The sequence below is a fragment of the Dysidea avara genome, chromosome 3, assembly GCF_963678975.1.
Source record: "Dysidea avara chromosome 3, odDysAvar1.4, whole genome shotgun sequence".
NCBI classification, from domain to species: Eukaryota; Metazoa; Porifera; class Demospongiae; order Dictyoceratida; family Dysideidae; genus Dysidea; species Dysidea avara.
The window spans coordinates 15,147,444-15,167,602 of record NC_089274.1 but is presented as its reverse complement, the minus strand read 5'-3'; the positions used below and the strand labels follow the sequence as shown (position 1 = coordinate 15,167,602).

General features: G+C 38.6%; 1 protein-coding gene across 1 annotated transcript in view; it reads right to left on the bottom strand.

Moving 5' to 3' along the window:
• The window catches only part of LOC136249555 (uncharacterized), a 46,360-nt gene that overhangs the window by 6,620 nt on the left and 19,581 nt on the right, over positions 1-20,159 (bottom strand). The window contains exons 5-9 of the mRNA XM_066041602.1: positions 19,980-20,159; positions 19,152-19,300; positions 18,777-18,828; positions 4,844-5,200; positions 4,625-4,777 (exon numbers count right to left, since the gene is read on the bottom strand). Coding sequence (XP_065897674.1) covers positions 4,625-4,777; positions 4,844-5,200; positions 18,777-18,828; positions 19,152-19,300; positions 19,980-20,159 — 891 coding nt within the window. The remainder of the gene's footprint in view (positions 1-4,624; positions 4,778-4,843; positions 5,201-18,776; positions 18,829-19,151; positions 19,301-19,979) is intronic.

Sequence of the window (20,159 nt, the reverse complement as noted above, 5' to 3'; positions counted from 1 at the left end):
AGGAAAAGACACTTCTACAGCACACTCTTGTCAACTATCCTTCAACAAGCTTGGAATCCCTCAGCCTACAGCCTCTGGTGATACAAGAATTAACAGTAAGGGTGCTAGAGAGGAAGACTGCCATGTATGGGTCAATTATGACGTTCAGTTTTAGCACTGATGGTGCCAATGAACAATCCCTGAGGTGGGATATCAGAACTGTGGTAGACCCCACTCAACCAGGAGCAGGCCTACACATGGAAAACCCTGCCCTCAATTATCCTCCCTATTAGGACTGTTCTCTCTTGAACATGAACTACACAACTACCCTGATAAAGACTATGTTAGATGACTCATTGTAAACTGTAGAACACCATGGTAAATCCAGCCCACAGCATGGATAGTGTAAAGTGATTGATGTAGCTATTCTTTTGGGGTACTCATGATGTTGAGTGTTGACAACAACAGGCAAGTGGGTATGCTGGCTGTTGACAAATAGCCCTCCACTCTAGTTGCAGAGGCTATCTATAGCGGACTCCAGCATACCATACCCTATGTAGTGTGATGCAGACTTTGATAGTAGACAAGTTGATATTTGGCATAACCCATGCACAGGCACTTAGCAGGCAAGCCATTCAGCCATGCAACACACATATAGTATCATGTGATAGCTTCACACAGTTGTCAACCTATACAAACAAAAAAGCGAAATGCTGACTAAAACAGTATATACTTTATACTGTTTGAACTATCACTAAGCAGTATCCACCACAGTATCCAAACAGTCAGATTGGTGTCCACATCTCAAACTCTTCTAAACTGGCTTGTATGGTTCATCTCTATCGTATCACCTGAGTTTTCACAACACAATGTTAATTCAAATGCGCATTATATTAATGGATGGTTCACTACCAATCCTCTGCACATGTCATGATGATGTGGTTTATAATCACATGATCTCACTTCTATTTATTACCTTACATTTTAGCAATAACAACCAAGTTTTACTGATAAGGAAAACCTAATTATGAGTTACTCACTGAGCTACTCATGTGCTACCTACTCCTGTATAATTGTGAATGTTATAACTTACTTTTCATCAGCAGATTAACCCCAGATAGTAGGGCCTGGAAGTTGATAGTAGGGCACAGGCCTGGGTCTGGCTACCCCACTAGCAGAAGTACTGAAATACTAATAATTAGAGATGATGGAGAGAATTGTGTTGACCACAAAATGAGTGGAATTTACTGATTGGTAAGTTTTCTAGCGGACTGTACAATGTCATGATATTCAGATTGCAGGAGACAGTTGTGAAGGCTTCAGTTGGCCATGCAAATCTAAATTATGGAGTGGGTTGACATTGGAGGCTAGCTTCCAGAATCTCTTTACATGGAAATGACAGTGAGAGTCAGCTATACTATTGCAAACACCAGGAACATGAATTACGTACACATTGATGTTACAACTGATGGCAACAAGAGGACTAGTATGAGTTGGGCAAGTAAATTGTCCCAAATATCAATGATATCACAAACAAAATAGGACTTTCTGGAAGGACCAGGAGGAACTCCATGTGTGGACTGCCAGTACTATTGCAAATAATTATTTCCAAGTGATGTTCATTTTGCTTTTAGAAAGTGACTAAGAAGATACCTACTGTTCTAGTATCCCGTAGTCCAGAAACATCAGTGTAGAGGTGCAGGGCTGGTGAAAGGGTCCACCTGTTGTTCAAGACAAGATTCTTGCCTGGATGGTCATAGGCGTAGCCAAGGGTGGGAATGGGCAGGCATTTGCCCAACCATCACAAGTAGCTTAAGGTTCACGTGAGGATTCACAGCAGCACACAAAACAATCCTACTTTAATAGTGTAAACGTGTACCTCATTTGTTGAACCATGACTTCGAACAAGGGATCGAGAGATAGAGGGTGTATCACGTGATCCAACAGGAGGAAAATCCCTTGGGAAGTCCCTAGAATTGCACTTCATGCAATTCTAGGTGTGGTTCAAATTCAAAATTTAAAATGGAGTTGAAGCGTAGTGCTGTATCTCTATGTCACAGTGAGTGATAAGCATCAGTGTGGATGGTGCTGGAAACAAAAGATTTGCATTTCAGTGGACTTGTCAAGCATATTTTTTTGATAAGGAAGTGCTGTATAGCCTATTATACTGCTGATAAAAGGAAATGGGAAAATGTACCTGTTAGGCTGATGTGGTGGTGTGAGACATGGCATTGCTTATTCTGCATAAAAAGATCCATCCAGTTGGGAACTTTTTGCAGCAAAATAACAACTTTCCAATCAGGAAAAGCAGAACACACTTTGTGTACTAATCATCCACTGTAATAAGCCATGCTTCCTGTCATCACAAATACTGCATGGTCTCCATTGCAATACTATTCAGATGAATCCCAAGGACAGTTTAGGACCCTCCACTTTTGAGAGTTAGATTTGGGTGCAATTAATGCTGGCTACATACTGATGACATAGCTCATTACGTGTGAAGTTCTATGCTTATTCAGGCTTCTGTACACAGTTTTACTTGGGTGTGCACACATAAGTCTGCTATCTCAGATAATTGTTGGTAGTGGCTAAGTGGTAACAGCACAGTCCTGGTATTCACAGACAAACCAGGATGTAGATACTACATACCAGTATTGTATAAAAAATGGTGGTGGGAATACATGCGTCTATGCAACCATGCTGGGGAAGCAAGTGTGAGACTGGCTTATCTTTGTACTGATTTGTGGTAAACGAGGAGCTCAGCACTTGCATACCAGGGTGGATCAGAATGCAAGCTAATCAAGATGTATGGTAGTGTGTCATGTGAGAAAGACCATTACTCTATATAAAGTATGCATATATACTAGGAATTTTAAGTTTGGTTAGAGATTATAGAAAAAAAAGAGGGAGGTAGCCTACACCTGCAGACATACTAGTAAAAATTTAATTCCTAATTCAATCTATACCCATGACTGCATTATAGATTAAATGTTCACTAATGTATCTGCAGGTGTAGGTGACCTCCCTTGTTTACCAACCTTATTTTATGATCTCTAATCGAACTTAAAATTCCAAATTTTTTCTTATACTTGTTTGTTTACCTTTTGTAATATTATTATGACTGGTTAACCCATGCATACCGCATCAAAAAAAAGGGTGGCACCAGATATAATTTTCGTCTGAATGTGCACCCCAGTTATCAATCACTAACTCGAAAGTAGAGTGTCCATTACGCTTCTCTTTCATTCGCTATGTTCAGCCTGTTATATAGCACTACAAGCAAAGAACAGTATGAGAAGCGCTTCTTCAGTTGCCATGAATAATACGGGCGATTTACAAGTCTTAACTATCAATTACTGCCTCACAAGTAAAGCGGTCAATACGGTTCGCTTTCACCTATTTTCAGCTTGTTACACAGTGTTACAAATGAAGAACAGTATTAGAAGCGCCTCTGCAATCAATCCAGTCACCACAGAAAATACGGATGATTCCTGTTTACAAACATAGGGAAGCCATACAGCTACCATGAATTGACCCCTTGGACTGTCAGCAAAAAGAAATGGGGCACAAGGAGGACAAAGGTAAGTCCATGATGTGCGCATTGTACGTACTGCGGTATGCCAAAAAGCACATCTTCAGATGAAGCAATGTCGAACAGTGAAAAATCAAGCCCGTAGCCTTAGCCGTTATTGAGTTATGCTTGCCTGAAGGCATCACGGCAGGCAGGCAGGCAGGCAGGCAGGCAGGCAGGCAGGCAGGCAGGCAGGCAGGCAGGCAGGCAGGCAGGCAGGCAGGCAGGCAGGCAGGCAGGCAGGCAGGCAGGCAGGCAGGCAGGCAGGCAGGCAGGCAGGCAGGCAGGCAGGCAGGCAGGCAGGCAGGCAGGCAGGCAGGCAGGCAGGCAGGCAGGCAGGCAGGCAGGCAGGCAGGCAGGCAGGCAGGCAGGCAGGCAGGCAGTAGAAAATTCCATTGAATAATTTTTTAAATTTCATAACAATCTAATAGAGTCAATTAGGATCGTACTGAAGGCGCTTTGGGGCTTGGTTATACCTAACCAACACCAGGATGATATTCTGAAGTTAGTTTTTGGGTTTTTGGGTGATATTTTTGGCCAGAAAAACCCAAATCTTCATGATTCCTAATATACAGTACTACCGTACTGTATGATACAGTAAGTGACATATAAAGCAAAAAGCCATCTGTCTGACCACCTGCATTCCTTTGACATTCAAAGATTTTTTTTTCTAGGTATTTATTGAAGTGGCTTGCATCAAGCAAAATGCTGGGAATAAAATTGCAGCTGTCTTTGGCTCCTTCAGTGTAGGGGTATAGAACAAAGCTAACTAGATTTTTTCCAAACCGCAAGTCATACAACACTTTTTTCATTTAGTTGACCAATGCCTTTAACCTATGTTACTGTTCAAGCAAGTGACTGGTAATCATGATACACCTGGTTTGATTCCCACTAAAGGTGAATTATATTTTCTCCTACATTATTTTATGCAATCTTTGTCTCTCTTACGTACTCTTTTTGTGTGACACTTTATCAATGTAACCCATTTTTCTCCTTACCATATTTCCTGTGTCACTAAAACAATTCATACACATGGAGCATACATCATGTACCTAGTAACGTAATAGACCTTACCTGAATATAGATGTATTTATTAATGTTATCTTGTCGCAAAATAGCAACATCATTTTTATCTTGATAAATAAACATACACTTTCCATTTGTACTGTTATATTCATAGCCAATATGACAACACTCTACATTTACAGTGATGGAAGTTGTATGGACCTATATACAGAATATGTACCACCGCAAAATAATACCAAAGCTTGACAATTAAACATTCATGCATACCTGAGTTCCATAAGAAGAATCAATAAGAGTTAAAGTTAAGCTGGATGTGAAAAGGGCAGACTTTTCTTCAGGTTTAAAGTTAGTTGTGCAATTGGTAATTAAGTAGTGATTATTGTGCACCACATAGAGTGTCTCTTGCAAGTTACAACCTCTTCTATGTACAGTGGCAAAACTTGTAAGATGTCTTTCATTGGTATCCAAATCCACCTCTATAGCAGATAATGGACCTTGTGTAGGCTTCCCTCGGTAGAGGTATATAGCATCTTGGGTGTTGTTGATATCATCAATAGCAATCAGATGTAAAGTAAAAATTTCTCCAGGAGAAGCAGTGATACTAGAATCATTTTTCTGAAATTCCTAAACACATACATATACTTAGGTGACCTACTAGTAGGTGGCATAGTACATAAATATTGTAATTGTGAGAAAAGCATCAAACTTGGCACTAGGGATGGGTGATATCTTCAAAAACAAAATAATATTGATACTTTTTTGGCACATAATCTCGATAAATACTGAATTCTCCAAAAATAATAGCTGCAAAGGTCAAATCTGTGATGGCATCACGTATGTCAAAAACAAATGTCATTAGCAGTACAACTGATGTGGAAAGTTTCATGCTTTTCTCACAAATAGCACAACTTTCCCACTATGCCACTCTACTATATGTAAGTACAAGGACAAATTAAGTTTGATTAGGGATCACACGCAGAATTGGAACAAGGGAAGTTGCTTACACCTGAAGATAAACTAGAGAACATTTAATCACTACTTCACTCTATACCTATGACTGAATCAGGGATTGAATGTCCACAAGTATATCTACAGGTGTACGCAACCTCCTTGTTTCACTACTATCAAACCCTAATCATACAGTATAAGTACTGTACATTAGGGATCCTGAAGGTTTGGGATTTCCTGGCCAAAAATGCCACCCTAAAGCCAGCCTCACAATACCTCCATGGTGCCTTGGCAGTATTGGTTAGGTATATATAACCAAGCCTAAAATTGCCTTCAGTACGACATGAAACGCTTCCAATAGGTTGCTATAATTTTTCAGTGGAATTTTCTACTGAAAGACTGCCTGCCTGACTGATGCCTTCAGACAAGCATAACTCAATAACGGCTAAGGCTATGGGCTTGATGTGTTCACTGTTTGACATCACTTCAACCTGACATGTACAGGTGCTTTTGACATACTGTCAGTACATACAATGCATGCTTCATGGACTTACAGTACTTCTGTCCTTCTTTGTGTTTCCATTTTCTTTGCTTACAGCACAAAATGTTGATTCACGGTAGGCCTGTGTGATGGCTTCTTTCCCTATACATTTGTAACAGGAATCGTCTGGGTTTTCCATAGTAGCTGGATTGATTGCAGAGGTTCTTCTTGTCATATTCTTCATTTGTAATAACACAAAGCGCAATGGCTACATCACTATTTAAGTAATCCCTAATTTAGTCATGGGTATGTATAGATTGAAGTAGGGATTAAATGTCCACTACATACTAGTGTAAAAATAATTTTCAAAAATTAAAATGTGGGAATAGAGATCGCTGAAAAAAGCAAAAAAAACAAGGGTCAAACAAGCCAGCATGTTAAACACAGAGAGATCTCTATTTGGACTCAATGGATACGGTATAGCTAGAAACTAAGGAAAATGAGTAGTTTTGTATAAATAGGGGCAGATAAGTACTGAAAATAATCAGAAAGCACTGAGAATGCTTCTGTATAAATGTTTATTTGAGTCCAAATAGAGATCTCTGTGTGTTTAACATGCTGGCTTGTTTGACCCTTGTTTCTTTACTTTTTTCAGCGATCTCTATTCCCATGTTTTAATTTTTGAAAATTATTTTTACACTAGTTTGTTTACTTTTAATAAATCTATTTATGGATAGCTAACATGATAATAAGAGGTGCTGGTGGTGCTTGATATTACACAGTACTAAACATGTATATCAAGTTAGTCATCATGTACAGTAGCTATTAAGTAGTCAGCTAATATTATCAGAGTTAGCAAACATGTTTCCATACTATTGAATGTACTGTGTACTATACAGCTTTGACATATATCACAATTAAGTCAAGTATACAGTGCATGGTACACAACAACATTGTTGCTCTGGTAGGAACTAAATATACTGTGGTTAAATATAATGATATAAGGTTTCCAAATGAACTTGTTAACATAAATAGATTGGATACTTATTAACACAATTAACACGTTGGTTACCCTTGCAGAAACTAAGTCAGAAGATCAAGGGCAAAGTGAACCTGCAAGAAGCAAAATTACTTGAGAATGGGTGTTATCATTGTAATATACATTTAAAAATATGTCATGGACATGAAGAAAGACATAGGAAGGAAATTATGTAGTTTATATTCCAAAAAGTACTCACATTTTACTCTAGCCCTGTGAGAAAAAAAAAATTATACAATCAAGTACTAAATATAATACGAAATGCGGTTAAAATTACGTCATTAACAATGAATGAATAAATAAATAAATAATGTTTGAGAAAACCACAAGGCCTAAGGCTTCACACTCACCGGGAATAGAATCCATGTTGCATGAAGAGACAATTGTATAATGGACGGGTGTTTTTGTGGAGGTGATAGAACGTACAATTCTATTTAACACCAATCAAAACAGTTAGCACATGATGCCCACTAGACAAGCAAACTACTGTTCATTTGTGTTTGAAAGTGGGCGACAGCGACTATTTCGATTGGAAGACAAGTGGTTGCTACGCCTGCTTAATGAACAACATAATTGGAAGTTGCTACTAATCACTGGAGGTTAGTTTGTGTTGGTTAAAACACTTTCTTTGATAGTCTTGTTACTTTAGTCTCGCACAACTAGGCTACCTTCGCTCGTGTATGGGATAGGAGAAAGCCTCACCTGGCAGGCCATTGCGTGAAGAAGGTGCAGTTTCCAGCTGGTAAGTTTGTGTGATGATGCATAGCTCTCCACCTGAAGCCTTTTAGTACCAGGAGTGCCCAGACTGATCACTGATATGGGCCCTGAGCAAACTACATAATATTCACTGCCAAATTGCATCCCACGTGCTGAACGCTGATGGAGAGAACAAACACAACATACACAAAATGTGCCCCTAGGCTGATAATTGCTGTGTGCATGGTTGTGCTTGCTATTAACTGCTGTTATTATATGTAGCTACAGTCTGCCGCCATCAGCAATGCACCACATACTTGTGCACAATGACATATCCATGAAATTCTGGTATTGCATTTCAGCCACATTTGTTCTCCAAAAATTTTTTTGGTCTTGCAGCATATCCACAGCATCATGTGATCATTTTAGTACAAATGACCCTGCTCATGTTAAATATATACATAACTCAGATATCAGTTGTAGGTGACAGACAGTTGAAATACTCTGATTTTATCCCAACCTTACTGTGGTCTGTTGTTGGAAACTCCAGCCATATCTTAATCCAGCACTGTAATCCATCCTCATTTAAACATATCATGTAACACAAATTGTGTACAATTGCATAAAATTTATGCAATAAGTATTCATTGGATGTTTAAGCTTTACTGTTGTAGGCATCAGATTGAATACCATGATTCTCACAATTTAAAGTGCAATATTAATCTCACATCCTCACATCTCCATGGTCGGATAGTCACTGATTGTAATTGCATACTAATATATCCCTTTTGTTTATGTTCCAGTCAATTCCTCTAGAATTGTATTACTGTGCATCTCTTCTACCTGCACACACTGTGTTGGCCATGCACTGTTTGTACATGCCCTATTACTAGGTTGTCCCATTGGTGATTACAGGGCTGTCAAGTTGAGCAATCCAGAATGAGTGAGATTCTTGCAAGCCATGAAGCCCCATCATGCAACCATCAAAATTTATAACCAACAGCCTAGGATTCCATGTCTTTATATCAGTATGGTTTTCCTGTGCTGGTTATAGCAAAATTGTTAACCAATACATTTACACTGTACTGTGGCTAGGTATTCTATGACTATCTACAGCTACGTGTGGGTATATTACAGAATAATATATTATGGGTGTGGTATCTGAACTAGTGAACTAGCTAATCCTAGATAAACTGTACTTTCTGGCTGGTCTCATGTGCACTAGCATTAGTAGCATAATCCCAATCACTGAGAATTTCATACAATCCTTGTACAATTATATCAGACATCAGTAAACTTTTCAATGCAGATTCATTTGTCTGCAATTGTTTCACCATCCCATGCTGCCGGATCACGTGCAACTAATCTCGACTTCAGGCAACTATCAAAAAACTGCTGGTATAAAATAATGACATTTTGAGGCCACCCAAAACTATGAAGTCTCCTGTCTGATAACTTTTGGCTCTGTTCCTGCTCATTACTTCGCGCTACATGGCGGTAACATCCACATTTGAATCAACTGATCACATGACACCAGTACCTCTTACTCTAAATAATGCACACCTAGAAGGTTTCATTGCTAGCATTAAGAAGCACCCACTGCTGAGGAGACCTATGAATTATGTGAGATTGATGACTGTGTGCGTGTGAGTGTGAGAAAAAGGTTCAATGCATGTGACTTGACAGGCCTGTGATTGTATTTGGTTATATTTTCCCTGGGCCTAGCAGGTTATACAACCAAATACTAAAGATAATACGAAATGCGGTTAAAATTATGTCATAAACAAATAAATAAAATAATAATTAATGTTCTCGAAAACTATGAGGTCTAGAGACATGAACTAACCGGGGATAGATTTGCCTGTGAACGAAGGCACAACCATATAATTGTTGCGCCTGTTCGTGCTGATAACCTGACTATATGTGTAATTCTATATAACGTCCAGTACCACACTTTTGCTTAATTACAGATTGCGTGAAGGAGAAGATTAGCAAATGTCCGTGGAATGACTGCAGGAGAGCCAGAGGCCACTTTACTCGTAAACAAGAAGATTACAAGTAAGTTTTTATGTTTGTAACATCTCAAGTCTCCATGCCAGCTGCCAGTGGATTCATTCACATAAAATATGTAATTAAAACTGAACAATACAAGACAACATTAAAACACATGCCACGCTCTTTACAATACAGTTACATATAAAATGCAAGTAAACAATCTTATCTTGTGCAGCTGGCATGGCAAACGTCCTTTGTGTTGGTGTCAGGATATTCAATACGTGCTTAATCTTTTTTGCCTTCACCTGGTTTAACTACTAGGCTCTGGCTGGCTTGGCTGTCTTCCTTTATCTGGTTCATCTGGCTTGCATACTCCTACAGTATTGTGTAGTTATCTCCTCAAGTTGTGTATGCATAATTATAGTGTGTCACCCGTTACTGTCCCATTGCTACACCACTGATGAACCTTATTTAGCTCTAGTTGATGTTGATACTGTGCTGTATATTGGCTAATAATTTTTATCTGGTGATGTTGCCTATAATGTATTGCTGCATACAATACTGCAATAATGTATTGTATGTTTTGCATACATATAGCTACTGTGCACACATCACAGTGCCATTACCACACCAATAATGTACTGGCACTTAGCTACTGGTGGCCTTTAGTTACGATGCCACTATTATGTTGTATCTGTCACTACTGTGACATATTGCTTTACAACCTAATAGCCTCACCAGGGGGCTGTCACATTGGTGTATGTACTTGGTTGTATATGACGCGGTCCTAGTAATAATAAGAATAATAAGAAGATGGCTTAAAATGGCAGATTTCAGTTCTTTAAAAAAGTACTTTTATCAAGTCCTTTTGACTCTATCTTTGATACTGGACCTAAAATTCTTCCAAATTAACTTCTAAGGCTTCTTTTGAGGTTGGAAAATGTTTATAAGATGGTGTTTAGTTGAGTGTTCTATTAAGATTTTGGAAAAAAACATAGACAATCTCTATTATGAACCACTACTGTGGGTCATGATATATATATACGCACAAAAACAGTCAAGCTGTGAAAAAAGGTGCAGCCTTAAAAAGCCTGGGTGAAAAAAGTTGTGAAATCAAAGGTGGCGGCCAACAAATGGCTGCAATGATGTTAATATTAATAAATTTTAACAATGCAACAGCCATTATCAAGACACACGATAGTGTGTCGTGCAGCCCAAGAAGCCGGTGCGCCACACCGTGAGTATATTAACAGGAAGAAAGAAAACGCAATTTTCACACCTATGTAGCTCTGTGATCCCTTATCCGATTGGAACCACATTTGCTACAGAAGTGCTGGCCAGTTATGGGAGTCTAAATACCAAATTTGAAGAAAATCGGTCCAGCCATTTCCGAGATACAAGCGAACAAAATTTCGTTTTAATTTCTTTGTTTTTTTCTTCTTCATTTCGCACACTTCGCAAAATTCGCCATAAAACACGAATTCGTGCTCCAATCGGGCTGAAATTTGGCACACTTGAAGGGCTCATTAAGGCGGATCTCAGTACCAACTTTGGTAGGAATCCGATGGACATTCACGGAGTTATGATCGATTATTTGCGTAAAATAAGGTCGAAGGTCTGTCACGCCCACAGGGTAAACCCCTTGAAGGAATGAGTTGAAAATTGCTATGTAGATGGAGTAACCATCATAGGAGTGCCTTTTTGTGGTTTGAAAAGAATCGAGATAAAGACCATGGAGATATGACACAAAATCCAACTTGTGTCACAATTACGCAATCGATATTTATGAATAAAAAAGCTATTAGTTTTTACGCCTACCAGGCAAACCGCTTAGAGCAATGAGCTGAAAATCGGTGTGTAGCTGGAATAATCATCATAGAAGGTCCTTACAGTAGTACAGAAGAATCGAATTACAAACCACTAAGTCATGATTCGAAAGCCAACTACGTGTTGCAAATGCGAGATCGAGATACTCTAATAGAACAGTCACCCTAATAGAGCATTCGGCTACCTTTATAACTTACTTCATTAAAGAATTATATTACATTGCAAGTTATTCTGTACGGAATTCAGCTACAACCAGTTAATCTGATAGACAATTCAGCTACAGGCAAGTCACCCTGTAGAGAGTTCACCTAGAAACAAATCACTCTGTAGAGAGATCAGCTAGAAGTCACCTTGTAGAGAGTTCAGTTACAAAGAAACTATGCACCATGTAGAGAGTTCAGCTGCAAACAAATCACCCTGTAGAGAAATCAGCTAGAAGAAGTCACCTTGTAGAGAGTTCAGCTACAAAGAAACCATCATGTAGAGAGTTCGGCTGAAAAAAATCACCCTGGAGAGAGTTCAGCTACGAAAAGGTCACCCTGTAGAGAGTTCAGCTAGAAGAATTCACCCTATAGAGAGTTCAGCTGCAAATAAATCACGCTGTAGAGAATTCAGCTACAAACAAACCACCCTGTAGAAAGATCAGCTAGAAGAAGTTACCTTGTAGAGAGTTCAGCTACAAAGAAACTATCATGTAGAGAGATCAGCTACAAACAATTCACATTGTAGAGAGTTCAGCAAGTAGAAGTCACCTTGTAGAGAGTTCAGCTACAAAGAATCCATCATGTAGAGAGTTTAGCTGCAAACAAATCACCCTGGAGAGAGTTTCAGGTATGAAAAGATCACTCTGTAGAGAGTTCAGCTAGAAGAAGTTACCTTGTAGAGAGTTCAGCTACAAACAATTCACCCTGTACAGAGATCAGTTTGAAGAAGTTCTTTGTAGAGAGTTCAGCTACAAACAAATCACCCTGTAGAAAGATCAGCTAGAAGAAGTCACCTTGTAGAGAGTTCAGTTACAAAGAAACCACCATGTAGAGAGTTCAGCTACAAACAAATCACCTGTAGAGAGTTCAGCTACAAACAAATCACCCTGTATAGAGAGATCAGCTAGAAGAAGTTACCTTGTAGAGAGTTCAGCTACAAACAATTCACCCTGTACAGAGATCAGATAGAAGAAATTACCTTGTGGAAGTTCAGCTACAAAGAAACCATCATGTAGAGAGTTCAGCTGCAAACAAATCACCTGTAGAGAGTTCAGCTACAAACAAATCACCTTGTACAGAGATCAGCTAAAAAGTTACCTTGTATAGAGCTCAGCTACAAACAACTCACCCTGTACAGACATCAGCTAAAGAAGTTACCTTGTAGAGAGTTCAGCTGCAAAGAAACCATCATGTAGAGAGTTCAACCATAAACAAATCACCTTGTAGAAAGATCAGCTAGTAGAAGTCACCTTGTAGAGAGTTCAGTTGCAAAGAAACCACCATGTAGAGAGTTCAGCTACAAACAAGTGACCCTGTAGAGACATCAGCTAGAAGAAGTTACCTTGTAGAGAGTTCAGCTGCGCGAAGAAACCATCATGTAGAGAGTTCAGCTACAAACAAATCACCCTGTAGAAATATCAGCTAGAAGAATTCACTTTGTAGAGTGTTCAGTTATAAAGAAACCACCGTGTAGAGTGTTCTGTATAATCTCCCTTGTTACACCAGTTTTTATTTCTTTGATCCTTATTTGAACTTAAATTCTAGCTTTCTTTCTGCTTTCCTTGTACTTGTTTGTTTACTTATTTTATAATATAATTATGACTGGTGAACCATGCGGTGCATGCTGCATTAAAATAAAGAATGATACCAGACTTAACATTTTTGTCTGAATGGTCACTCTGACTATCAATTGCTGGAAAAGTGAAGTGACCATTACGTTTTGTTTTCAGCTATGTTCAGCCTGTTACATAGCATTACAAATGAAGAACAGCATGAGAAGTGCCTCTGTAATCAATCCAGGGACTACTGTAACAGATGATTACATTTACAAACATAGGGAAACCATCATATGCAACTATAAATCAATGCCTTGCAATGTCAACAGAGAAATGGGACACAAAGGAGAACAAAGGTAAGTCCATGATGGGTGCATTATATGTACTATTGTATGCCAAAAGCACCTGTTGATTTCCAACAGTGAAAAAATCAAGCTCATAGTCTTCACTGTTATTGAGGTATGCTTGTCCAAAGACATCAGGGCAGGAAGGAAATTAGCTAGTCAGTATAAAATTCCACTGATCAGTCAGTATAAAATTCCATTGAATAAATCAGCAACCTATACTGGAAGCATTTTGGATCATAATGAAGGAAATTTTGTGCTTGGTGTATATATATATAATCCAAAACAGTAGGGACCCGCCGATTATGCTGGCATAATTTTGAGCATAATAGGTACCTTAAAGCATTGAGCATAATGCCAGCATAATAGGTTAATATTTGTACGATAGTATAAATTCTTGCTGCAAAAATGACAAATGCAAATAAGATCGATATACTCTAATAGAGCAGTCAGTAACTCTAATAGAACAATCATCAAACTGACTGTTTTATTAGAGTATATCGATCTTTTCTCTTACATGCAGCAAGAATTTATTATTTATGCTCCAGCCACTCATTTTTTTTCTATACAGTGTTAAACTAGTAGCAAAGCATATGAACTAATTGAGCATAATCGAGCATAATAGGTAAATATTGAGCATTGATTTAAGCATAATAGGTGAATTTTTGAGCAGTGCAGCATAGCATAATAGGTAAAATCATGAGCATAATCGGCGGGTCCCTACAAAACAGCCAAGCTGTAAAAAAAAGAGTGCGGCCCTCAAAAAGGCTATGGTGAAAAAAAAGTGAAATCCAAGGTGGCGGCCAAGAAATGGCTGTGATGGTAGGTTAATGGTATGTAAAAATTTTAATAATGACGATTCAGGTGAATTTGGTGCCACTTGGTCTTGGCACCAAATTCACCTGAATTGTTGTTATTAAATTTTTTACCATTAACCTACCATCACAGCCATTTCTTGGCCACCACCTTGGATTTCACAACTTTTTTCACCATAGCCTTTTTGAGGGCCGCACTCTTTTTTTACAGCTTGGCTGTTTTGGATTAGATTTCACTTCTTTTTGTATTTGTATACCCCAAAGCCGGCCTATGGCCGGCTTTGGGACTTTTTATTATTTTTCTTTACCACAGGAAGAGAAAGGAAAAAAGATGAAACAGATTTTAAATACTCTAACTAATTCTGATTTTATTAGTAAATGTACAAATTATATATATATATATATATATATATAATACATATATTTATTACATGTCAATTATTCTCTACAGGGTGATTTGTTTGTAACTGAACTCTCTACAGGGTGATCTTGTTTGCAGCTGAACTCTCTACAAGGTGATTTGTTTTTAGTTGATCTCTCTACAGGGTGACTTGTTTCTAGCTTATCTCTCTACAAGGTGACTTGTTTCTAGCTGATCTCTCTACAGGGTAACTTGTTTACACAGTAGCTAAATTCTCTACAGGGTGATTTGTTTGCAGCTAAACTCTGTACATGGTGGTTTCTTTGTAGCTGAACTCTCTACAAGGTAACTTCTTCTAGCTGATCTCTCTACAGGGTGACTTGTTTGTAGCTGAACTATCTGCAGGGTGATTTGTTTGTAGTTGAACTCTCTACAAGGTGATCCTACTAGCTGATCTCTCTACAGGATGACTTGTTTCTAGCTGAACTCTTTACAGGGTGATCTGTTCGTAGCTGAATTTTCTACAGGGTGATTTGTTTGCAGCTGAACTCTCTACATGATGGTTTCTTTGTAGCTGAACTCTCTACAAGATAACTTATTCTAGCTGATCTCTCTACAGGGTGACTGGTTTCTAGCTGATCTCTGGATGACTTGTTTCTAGCTGATCTCTCTACAGGGTGACTTGTTTCTAGCTGAACTATCTAGAGTTACAAGTATTTGCTTGTAATTGAACTTTCTACAGGGTGATTTGTTTGTAGCTGAACTCTATAAAAGATGATTTGTTTCTACCTGATCTCTCTATAGGGTAACTCTTAAGAAACTCACATTTGGAAGGGTTAAATATCATGTTCCACTTTTTAGCCCATTGTTCTAGGGTGTGCAAGTCACCTTGTAACTGGTGACAATCATCTGGTGTTGTGATTGTTGAGTACAGGAGTACATCGTCAGCATAAAGTTGTATTCTGCTTTTAATGTCCTCTGGTAGGTCATTTATAAAACACAGGAACAGTAGAGGAGCTAGGACAGAGCCTGAGGTGATGTTGGTTGTAGAGCTGTAATGTCCTTCTACGGTAATGCATTGAGTTCTTTGAGTTAGAAAGTTTTCTAGCCAGGACAGAAGATTATCACGTATGCCATAATGATCAAGTTTGTGCAGTAAACAGGAATGGTCAAAAGCCTTGGCAAAGTCTAAGAAAATTACATCAGTTTGCAGGTTATTGTCTAGGTTTCTTGCCAAGTCGTCAATGGTGAGGAGTAATTGAGTTTCGCAGGATCTCCCCTGTCTAAAACCGTGTTGATTATCACATAGTATTTGATGAGAGTTAAGGTGAGAGAAAATATGTGTATAAATGATGTGTTCAAGTAGTTTACAGCAGACGTTGGTTAGTGATATAGGTCGGTAATTACTAGGAGTACTACAGTTGCCTTTTTTATGACAGGGACGATGTTTGCTGTTTTCCAATCTGTTGGCACTTGACATTGCTGCAAAGAGGCTTGAAAAATCATTGTGAGCACAGGGTAAAGCTCAGGGCTGAGCTGTTTCAGCAGTTGTGTAGATATATTGTCTGGACCAGTGGCTTTGTGAGAGTCTAAGTTATCTAATAACCTCTTTACTCCATGCATATCAATATTGATTGGAGCAATAACTGAAATAGTAGACTCTTCCAAGGTTGGTGGCGTTGTAGATTTTTTTGTCACTGAAAACAGATGAAAAATAATTGTTGAGGATTTCTGCTTTTTGATGTGGGCCTGTATGCACTGACCCATTTTGAGATAGTGGTGGAATACCGCTGTTATCCTTTCTTTGACTTTTAATATAAGACTAAAGTTTTTTTGTGATGTGTCCATTCTCAACTAAGGATAACATGTAATTGGCGTAAGCTGTACAACATGTGCTCGGGACCTCTTTCTTTAATTTGTAATAAGCTTGCCAGTGATTGGGGGATTGTGATAACTTTGCCAAGTTGTACAAATGCTGTTATTTTTTTTTGCGGGATAGTTGTTGGATGTGTTGAGATAATATCCAAGGTTTCTTCTTGCTATTTAAATTTATGGATTTGGATGGAACGTAATTAAGACATTCTGAGCATACGTCTTTGAATTGTTCCCATAGCACATCAATGTTGGTAGATAAAGAATTATTTTCCAAGAAAGCATTGCAGAGATTTAAGCGGTGTTTTTCATGCCCTGAATATCTGTTTTAGACCATAAATGGATGTTGCGTTGTGTTGGTTGTAAAGTGGCTATGATTGATGATTGAACAATGATGGCTTCGTGATCACTGATTCCAGCAATAGTATCACAATGGCTCACTAGAGAGGGTCTATTTGTTAGAAATATGTCCAAGATGTCTCTCTTCTTGTTGGACATTGTACTACTTGTGTGAAGCCATGGTTTAATGCAAATTCAGTAAACTTTTCACAAAGATCGATAGGATAAGCATTATTGACAACACAGAGGCTTTCCCACTCTACATTTGGTACGCTTATATCACCAGCAATCCAGATTGGAGTGTCTGGGTTAGTCAGGCAGATGTTTTGCAGTGCTTGACAAAGGTTTTCCATATATTCTGAGTTTCTGTTTGGTGGTCTGTGGTTTTTTTATTCATAAGGCTACCTAGGTCCAGTCATGGATTTTTCTCCTTTCTGCAACTTTTCAAACACACCTTAAGTACAGCTAATGTCTTAGTATCTAATGTCTTTGAGTAGGCTGTAGGACCAGGTGTCCTACAGACCTTCAGCACTTGTGCTGTAAAGCATTAATAAATAAACTAGTGTCCACTTGGTTCTGCTTGGGGTACTTAGAGATAATGAGTCACTCTCTAGAATTCCTATGGATATAATTACATGAAAATATCAAGGAGAAAACATCCTGACTGCCTGGTAGACTCCTGTAAGCGTTCGAGCGTAAATCGGATGGCTGCAGGTTTGAGGCTACCTAGGTCCAGCCATGGATTTTTTTTCTCCTTTCTGCAACTTTTCAAACACACCTTAAGTAGCTAATGTCTTAGTATCTAATGTCTTTGAGCAGGCTGTAGGACCAGGTGTCCTACAGACCTTCAGCACTTGTGCTGTAAAGCATTAATAAATAAAAATAAATAAAAATCGATTGCATAATAATTATTGTGACACAAGTTGGGTTTTGTGTCATATCTCCATGGTCTTTATCTCGATTCCTTTCAAACCACAAAAGGCACTCCTATGATGGTTACTCCATCTATATAGCAATTTTCAACTCATTCCTCCATGGGGTTACCCTGTGGGCGTGACAGACCTTCAACCTTATTTTACACAAATAATCGGTTATAACTCCATGAATGTTCATCAGATTCCTACCAAAGTTGGTTCTGAGATCCGTCTTAATGAGCCCATTAAGTGTGCCAAATTTCAGCCTGATTGGAGTACACATTCATGTTTTATGGCGGATTTTGCGAAGTGAAGAAGCAGAAGAAAAAAACAAAGAAATTAAATGAAATTTTGTTCGCTTGTATCTCGGAAATGGCTGGAGCAATTTTCTTCAAATTTGGTATGTAGACTCCCCTAACTGGCCGGCACTTCTCTAGCAAATTTGGTTCCAATCGGATTATGGATCACAGAGCTACATAGGTGTGAAAATTGAGTTTATTTCTTCCTGTTAATATACTCACGGTGAGGCGCGCCGGCTTCTTGGGCCGGTGTCTTGATATATATACATAACCAATACTGAAAAGGCACCGTATTGTGATGCAGGTTTCTGATCAACATTTTTGAGATAAAGTGCTAACTTTCTTGGTTCCTAATATACCATGTTACCGTACCACATAATACGACAAACTCTAAATGTACTCTACAATCAATCCACATGGCATGTAATAATGAAAAGACAAGGGAAACTATGCATGCTCACATGATCTAATTACTATGTGAATACAATGTGTAGATTCATAATGCACTTACTACTATCAGTTCATGTGGGGCTGTTTCAATATACCGTTCTTTACTACTGTTTCTACAGGAAAAGAAAAAAAATGTACTGAAGTAACTTTAGCAGCCACAGACTTCATAAAATGCTCTGGCCTCAATAAATATGCTCCAAAAACTAAGGTTAGCTATCTAGCTGCAGTCATAAGCATTAAAGGCATTACAACTAAACTAGTTTGTTAGGAGATAAATTATTGCAGGTTGAAATACTAGGAGACTCATAGTATAGGGATGGGTTAGGGTTCAGCTGTACATTTGCTGAAATGGAGGACAATTATTGTTTTACCATTACCTATAAGTATGAATACAGTTTGAACTTAAAGTATACAAAACTGAAAATATATTACTTACTTAAAATCAAACAGATTAAAAATGTAGACAAGAGAAGCACCCTCTGAAGTCAACTGTGGTGTAACACATCTGGTGATATCGAAAGCATAGAGAACTTGACCATGTCCATTCATGCTTGTAACCGTGTTATTTTTAAGGGTAAAATTTACCTAGAAAAATTTTTAAAAGTATATGTGACTGGCTGGGTCTGGGAAAACCAGTCTTATTGCCCATGACAGCAGATTTGATTTTTCATCAAGAACACAAGCTACATAAATACACTATCAAATTTCATAACCAGAATCAGCTAGACTTAATTGAGTTGTCTGCTTTCGCTGCTTTTCCCAAGCACAGTGGCAATCTGTGCAAGCAGCCTGGGGCCCCAATGGAGCTCTGGCTGGCCTGGGGATGGCTGTGTGTGGCTGTACTGTAACAGCTCCGTGGTGTTGAATAAAGACCTGTGTTGTAAATTCCCTTTCATTTCAGCCAGTTTTGAGACCTGAATGGCTCATAATTCGGCCCAATTCATCCGTACACCTTCCTTTTTAATTTTTAAACAGTTCCTTTCCCGCTTCTGGCCCCTGCTTCTAACCTTTTTTGGAGTTCTCTTGGTAGAGTCAACATTAGTGCTGTGAGCCTGCAGAGTTTACTAAAACCGGTTATTGGAAGGTGAATAATTGGATATTGACCGGTTACTGTCTGATTGTAAATCATCAGACATTATGGCACTAAACATGCCTATTGGAAGCCTTAGGGTGGCACCAAAGTGACCACCAACATCCTGCATTTTCTTTAAATAGGCAATAAGACTGGTTTTCCCAGACTGGTACTATTTATTAAAATTCTCACATTCCAGTTGAAAGGATCATATTCATGTTCACCACCGATGTTGTAGTTAATAAAACAGAAATGGTTTAATGTTTTAGTAGAATCATCCATTTCCCCGATGCGGTCTACAGCAACAGCTCCTCCAAAATCAAAAGCACTGTTGTTGACAAAAGTTAAAGTGGCATTTGGCAAGACATGGAG